The sequence below is a fragment of the Phycodurus eques genome, chromosome 7, assembly GCF_024500275.1.
Source record: "Phycodurus eques isolate BA_2022a chromosome 7, UOR_Pequ_1.1, whole genome shotgun sequence".
Lineage (NCBI taxonomy): Eukaryota > Metazoa > Chordata > Actinopteri > Syngnathiformes > Syngnathidae > Phycodurus > Phycodurus eques.
In genome coordinates, this window is record NC_084531.1 from 13,065,258 (window position 1) to 13,073,355 (window position 8,098).

Here is an 8,098-nt window from a genome sequence, read left to right on the forward strand (position 1 = left end):
CCAATAACGAGACCGCCGTCGCTGGTGAGCTTGTGTTTTCAATTAACCACTCAGCAAAGAAAGAACATACACATGCAGCCATGACACTCATTCACTTTCTACTAACAATGAGCTAAACTTAGCTCCTCCCCAGATACATCTTTAAACAACAAAGATGTCCTACAGTGGAACCTCGATTTAATAGACTAATAGAGGGGAGGGGTTGTCCGTTAAATCAGATTGTCTGTTACATTGAAGCACTTTTTCCATGCATCCATTATCTGTACCGCTTATCCTCACTAACGTCGCGGTCGTGCTGGAGCCTATCCCAGTTGACTCTGGGCGAGAGACAAGGTACACCCTGAACTGATTGTGAAGCACTTTTTTCATGGCCTAAAAACTCCAATGGAGTACAAAATTATTGTTTTGCACTTATTTTCCGTGGCCTAAAAGCACCCAGTGCAGTACAAAATAAATATTTAAAAAGCTGCAATAGGTTTGAAACGTTTTAAAGTTTATCCAAACTTACTTCGCTGGTGCATGCGAGAGGTGCTTTTGAGTTCCAACTGGACACTATTTTCTGTCCGTTAAATTCAAAGTCCATTAAATCGGACTCCATCACATCAAGGTTCCACTTCCTTGACATCGATAACCTCTCACTGTAACATTTATTTATCAGCTAAATCCTTGTAGACCCCTTATAATGTCAAACCCATAACTTCATCACTGAAGTAGACGTGTCAACCCTTTAGTCCACCGTGCTATCCTCATAATAGTGGTGCCTTATTAAACTGCAACCACCTTCAATGGAAGACTGCTTTGACCAAATAATAATTGAACACTTGTGTGGAATTCATGGTTGACAATAGGGTCATAAGTGAGTTGGAGCTTATCCCAGCTGGCTTTTGGGTGAGAGGTACACCCTGGACTCGTCACCAGCCAATCAGAGTGTACATATAGACAAACAACAATTCACATTCACATTCACACCTTTTGACAATTTAGTGTCTTCAATTCTCCCAATATGCTTGCTTTTGGAACGCATGAGGAGAAACAGTGAGGCAGATGTGCTAAACACTTGCTCACCATGTTGCGTATGTAATATAACTATTATATTGTAAACGTGAGAGTTATTGATGGTGTAGTGGTACACTCGCCTGACTTTGGTGCGGGCAGCGTGGGTTCAGTTCCCACTCAGTGACGGTGTGAATGTGAGTGCGAATGGTTGTCCGTGTCTATATGTGCCCTGCGACTGACTGGCGACCAGTTCAGGGTGTAGTCCGCCTTTTGCCCGGAGTCAGCTGGGATAGGCTCCAGCGCTGCGCGACCCTAACCAGGATAAGCGGTGTTGAGAATGGGTGGACAGTAAAAGTGAATCAATTAATTGACTGTTCGTTCCCCCCCTTTAGGAAATGTACCATTGACTTCATTCCTCTATGAATGAAGGAGCAAATGAAGCTGTGATAGTAGCAACAGTGAGGCCAGGCTGTGAGCTGTATTACTATAACCAGAGGGAAAAGGCACAGTGGTGGTTGCCATGGTAAATATGCCCCCCTGTCGAGAGTGTGTGGCACTCCCTTCCCCCTCTCCCTCTACTCCTCTCTCTCTGTGCTGGATTTTCCTCTCCCACCACGCTGACCAATCCCCTTTCTCTACCTCCATTTGCATCATCTCTTTAAATCACCCCCCCCCCGTATTTCCTTCACACCACGGCGGCCTCTGTAAAGGCCGTAGACGCTGCGCAGAGGCTGGCGACCTTCAGTGCATCATGGAAGAAAAATGTTTGTAGTTCATCTGTCATGCATCACCCAAAATAGCCATGCTACGAAGATGTTATTGGCGTTATTCTTTAATTGGCTGGACGCTTTATTAGGTAAACCTGCCCCAATCTAATGTGAGGGCTTTTTCTTATGCAACATTTATTTTTTTAGGGATCAAACGAATGTTGATTATATATTATGAGCATTTGTGACACTTTAGGCTTTTTATAGCACAGTAAACCACCGCAATTTGTGGGGGACAGCTACTGAGCCATGCCGCGAATAGCAAAAAAAAACAAAACAAAAAAAAAAAAAAATAGTAATTGACGCTTCCCTTAAATTTTTTTATAATTGCCTATATCAAAAGTTTAAACCATAAATATACCACACACTAAGAACCCCACATGTTTTATGATAATTTCCCTTAAAAATGAATGGCTTATAGATTATTTGCTTTTGAGTAAGTGCACCAGAAGTGGCGGTGTACATGCACATGCGGAGAAGACGTCGCGGTAAATTCCAGGCACGTGCGCACATACTGAAGACCCAAAGTGGTGCTCAAGCACCTGCCCCTTTGCCCTGGATGAAAACAGTGGCCTTTTAGCAGCAAGCAGCCTTTTCGTTTCTTCATCCATCAATATTTAAAAATAAAAATTACCCTCTTAGTCATCAATTCCACCCCGTGTTTTGATATTTGAGAGGCATTTAATGAGCACTTGCTCCCCAAAAATGTATGTGCATGTGTCTGGTAACTTCCACTAACAATACATGTTGAACTTAGCTCCTCCAAATACAAAGATATTGGTCTGTTATAGTCAAGCTGTATAACTTCAAGTAACTTCATACGTTTGTTATTGTAGTTTCATAGCTGCAAGGTTTTCATTGAACCATTTGTTTATTGCTGTGGTTATCATTTGCATTATTAAGCCACATGAGACAGAGACGGACAATATATTAGGAACAACTCTCAGTATGATGCAGTAAGGTTCTACTACTGATTGTAATAAATAAGATCATCCATCCATTTTCTCTCACGACTGTCCTCATTAGGATAATAAAGTAAATTAAATAAATAGCTCTCTGACTAAACTCCATAACATACTTTATGTTTGTGAAGGCTGGATGTGTGATACAGCTCTTGGATTGAATCATGCAGGTGTACTTATTTCTGCGTCTGATAAGTGAATATCCTCTTTTGGGACTTTCGGACAATACCCCGTACCCAAATGTAATTCCTTTATTTTGTATTGTTATGCATTTGTGTGTATTTTGTTCTTTGCTTTGTATTATCTATTGTTAATATTTGACACTATACTGGCATCCAAGTGGATGACAGAGAATTTCATGTTTCCCTACTGCTGATATGAAAAACACATTGAATCTTCACTTTGAATCTCTGTAATATTGATATACTCCCGCAACTCTGTTCTGTTCAAATATTTGGTTTTCTATTATTTAGTAGGGCTCTGTGTGTTAGCGCTGTTCTGTGTGATTGTATCAATGAATAATTGATGTGCAGAAAGAAAATTATGGGCAAAACAAGTTCAGGTCAGATTACTGGAAGAACTGTTGTTGTTATTATCATAACCAGAAGCGAAGTGCACCTGCCTCCTAACAACTCTGCCTGCTTCTAATGCTCTTAAAGCAACAGTGATGCTGTTTTTTCCCCCATTATTAGATTCAGAGAAAAAAAGGCCACGTTGCTCTTTTTGTGTGAAGCTCCTTTAACCTTAAATAGATCATGATTGCACAGCCTTGCCTTTCGACATGCAACCTTACATCATCCATTTGATGAGCCACAACATACACCGTCACCATAGAGGCCTTGTGTGAAATATTACAACATATCATCATGGTGACCCTGCCTCAGTAATACATAAATACATAATTTGCTTATGGGAAAAGACCAGAAATACAATGAAAAATAGCATCGATAGCAAGAACTGACTTGCATGGGAGTCTGAAATGTGCTTGTTATTAGTTTGCTGGGAATGCTGAGTGGAGCCAAATGAGTTCAACCTTAATATTCTGCAATACTATGAAATAAGATGGGTGGGGAACCTGTGATTGCTTGTAAAACATATGGGTAGCCATGACATTAACTAGCCAGAAGATGAGCTGCACTGTGTTTGTTTACAGAGTAGGCGTGTCTCTCGGATCACTTTGCATTACAATCACGGCGATAAAAAGGTCGTTGACAAAAGTGCGTTCCGCCATTAGTAAGTACGGTACAAATTGTGAGTAGCTACGTCTGAATATAATTTTCATACTACTGAAAGTGTTTATTGAAGTGTTCACTTTCTTATGTTCTGGAGACAGTAAAAGTTGTAAAACCATAAATATTTACAGCGATAAAGTTCAAGTGTGAGGTCTAAAAAGACAGGTGTTACGACAACATTAGACAAGGGGAGGGGGTGGGACACACCTATTGGTCTCACGGTCAGACCAGTTCTTTTACAACCCCATTTCCAATGAAGTTGGGACGTTGTGTTAAACATAAATAAAAACAGAATACAATGATTTGCAAATCATGTTCAACCTATATTTAATTGAATACACCACAAAGACAAGATATTTATTGTTCAAACTGATAAACTTGATTGTTTTTAGCAAATAATCATTAACTTCGAATTTTATGGCTGCAACACGTTCCAAAAAGGTTGGGACAGGTGGCAAAAAAGACTGAGAAAGTTGAGGAATGGTCATCAAACACCTGTTTGGAACATCCCACAGGTGAACAGGCGAATTGGGTACAGGTGGCTGCCATGATTGGGTATAAAAGGAGCTTCCCTGAATTGCTCAGTCATTCACAAGCAAAGACTGATCGAGGCTCACCTCTTTGTGAACAAGTGCGTGAGAAAATAGTAAAACAGTTCAAGGACAATGTTCCTCAATTTACAATTCCAAGGAATTTAGGGATTTCAACGTCTACGGTCCATAATATCATCAAAAGGTTCAGAGAATCTGGAGAAATTACTGCATGTAAACGGCAAGGCCGAAAACCAACATTGAATGCCCGTGACCTTCGATCCCTCAGGCGACACTGCATCAAAAACCGACATCAATGTGTAAAGGATATCACCACATGGGCTCTGGAACACTTCAGAAAACCAATGTCAGTAAATACAGTTTGGCGCTACACCCGTAAGTGCAACTTGAAACTCTACTATGCAAAGCAAAAGCCATTTATCAACAACACCCAGAAACGACGCCGGCTTCTCTGGGCCCGAGCTCATCTAAGATAGACTGATGCAAAGTGGAAAAGTGTTCTGTGGGCTGACGAGTCCACATTTCAAATTGTTTTTGGAAATTGTGGACGTCGTGTCCTCCGGGCCAAAGAGGAAAAGAACCATCCGGACTGTTATGGACGCAAAGTTCAAAGGCCAGCATCTGTGATGGTATGAGGCTGTGTTAGTGGCAATGGCATGGGTAACTTACACATCTGTGAAGGCACCATTAATGCTGAAAGGTACATACAGATTTTGGAAAAACATATGCTGCCATTTTTTTCATGGACGCCCCTGCTTATTTCAGCAAGACAATGCCAAACCACATTATGCACGTGTTACAACAGCGTGGCTTCTTAGTAAAAGAGTGCGGGTACTAGACTGGCTTGCCTGCAGTCCAGACCTGTCTCCCATTGAAAACGTGTGGCGCATTATGAAGCGTAAAATACGACAACAAAAGACCCCGGACTGTTGAACAGCTGAAGCTGTACATCAAGCAAGAATTGGAAAGAATTCCACCTACAAAGCTTCAACAATTAGTGTCATCAGTTCCCAAACATTTATTGAATGTTGTTAAAAGAAAAGGTGATGTAACACAGTGGTAAACATGACCCTGTCCCAGCTTTTTTGGAATGTGTTGCAGCCATAAAATTTAAGTTAATGATTATTTGCTAAAAACAATCAAGTTTATCAGTTTGAACATTAAATATCTTGTCTTTGTAGTGTCTTCAATTAAATGTAGGTTGAACATACATACATACATTTTCTGAGCCGCTTCTCCTCACTAGGGTCACGGGCGTGCTGGAGCCTATCCCTGCTGTCATCGGGCAGGAGGCGGGGTACACCCTGAACTGGTTGCCAGCCAATCGCAGGGCACATAGAAACAAACAACCATTCGCACTCACAGTCACACCTACGGGCAATTTAGAGTCTCCAAATTATGCATGTTTTTGGGATGTGGGAGGAAACTCACGCAGGCACGGGGAGAACATGCAAACTCCACACAGTCGGGGCCGGGGATTGAACCCGGGTCCTCAGAACTGTGAGGCTGACGCTCTTACCAGTCGGCCACCGTGCCGCCTAGGTTGAACGTGATTTGCAAATCATTGTATTCTGTTTTTATTTATTTTATTTTTTTATTTTTTTTATTTTTTTAACACAACGTCCCAACTTCGTTGGAATTGGGGTTGTATTTTAATCCAGAGAATTAAATTAAAATGTAAATATTGTAAATGGACATACAGTATGTACTGTAACAAGTATTGTCAAACAAAGCGTGTAAAGCTTTCCTTCAACGAAGTGTACAGAACAAACATGGACGTAATGACTGTGTATCTAGTCAGAGTGAAAACAGCTCTGCTGATTCACGAAAGCCACAATCTCCGTCTCTCCCTCGAAAAAATGTTCTGTCTTATCACTGCGATACCAAATCGATCCCAATGATGAAACAACACTTTGTTCCTCCCACCTGTATACTGTTGCAGCCAAACACTGCACAGTAATTCACCATTTTTTGGCATTGACTATCAAATGTATCTATTCAAACGCTCAATAAGCACCAGAACAAAACAATGCATAGACCCCAGCATGTTGGCTGACATCATGCTCCACAGTTGTGTGATGTCATGGGAAACCACCTATCATAGTAAAAGCGTTGAGATGATTCACTTGTTACATAACAATCATCAAGAAGGATTTGAAGGAATATCTAGCTCAAGAAATCTGAGACTTTTCTCAAATTCACACTTTTTAGTTGATGACACATATTAATATGGATTTGCCTTGGGCCCCCAAATTACTAATTACACCCCTGGTCCATATATAATGTGGGAGGAAACCAGGGCACCCTGAGCAAACCCATGCAGGTGTGGGGAGAGCATGCGAACTCCACACGGGGAAGGCCGGATTTGAACCCGGGACCTCAGAACTGTGAGGCATACAGTCATGCACCGTGCTGTCATTTATAATATATATATATATATATATATATATATATATACATATATATATATATATATATATACATATACATATATATATATATATATATATATATATATATATATAAACTCCCCAAAATTTTAAGTTTAATGTTAACCCAGTGAACCGCGCATGGAGCGGGCAGTCGGCCGGGTGTGGTGCACTTGTGTCGAGTACCGACCTGTGAGGCTGTCGTAGCACTCAATCTCGGTGCTCTCCACGGCTCTCATCTGCTCCTCGGTGAGCTTGGCGGCGGCTCGTTGGTTCAGCAGGTTGACCTCAGAGCCGCCGGTCGTCCCTTCGGCGACGTGCACCCCTTTGAGCTGCAGCAGCGCCCGGTGGTATTTGCCGATTGCCTCGCGGAATTTCTTCTCCTTGTAGCAGCGGTGGCCCTCCGCCTTGAAGTCGACGGCTTTCTGGATCTTCGTCTCCATCTCCGTTTCCGCGGAGGAGCCGACTCGACACCCGCCGCCTCCTCCTTCTTCTCCTCCGCCCCCGCCGCCTCCTCCTCCTCCTCCTCCTCCGCCTCCTCCTCCACCACCACCACCGGCGACCGCCGCCAGACTCCGGCCGCCGGTCTCCGGGTAGCTTTTGACGCTCTTTATCGGGTGTTGCTTGGCTTCCATGCTGCCTAGTGAGCGGGGCTGGAGCGGACCATGGTGCTCGGAGGACCGGGGCAGCACGCTGTGCATAAAGGACGCGGTTCGGCTACTTCGGAACGGCGAGACGTAAACTACGACGCGCCTCGAGAAAATTAGCCGCGATACAAAAGTTGAACGAACGTCAATGGCTTATTTGGAACTAAATACGACGGCGAGAGGCGGCGACATTTTAGGAATTTCTAGCTGGGCTGTGAGTGGCGATGCTCGCGGTAACGTGTCGTAGCAACAACTGAGGCACGAGCAGTTTCAGCACCACAGCACGCGACCGCGTCGAGCGCAAAGCATTTTGGGAAACTGAGTCCTTATAGTTACCCAATTTACGAACCAAATTGAAATCCATACTGCGAATACGTACAGAAACTGTCATTCTAAAAATAAAAAGCCATTGCAAATAACCCTTTTTATTTTATGATACTTGTTTTTTTTAGTGAGGGACCTCTGCCTTAATGTATCTTAGAAAATATTTACTGTATTTTCACAAACCAAATTT

General features: G+C 42.6%; 1 protein-coding gene across 1 annotated transcript in view; it reads right to left on the bottom strand.

The window, feature by feature from the left end:
• ttc9b (tetratricopeptide repeat domain 9B) overlaps positions 1–7,822 on the bottom strand; it is a 28,748-nt gene extending 20,926 nt beyond the window's left edge. Inside the window, exon 1 of the mRNA XM_061681718.1 lies at positions 7,128–7,822. Within this exon, the coding sequence (XP_061537702.1) occupies positions 7,128–7,638 (511 nt within the window). The 5' untranslated portion in view covers positions 7,639–7,822. The remainder of the gene's footprint in view (positions 1–7,127) is intronic.
• Positions 7,823–8,098: the final 276 nt, after the last annotated feature.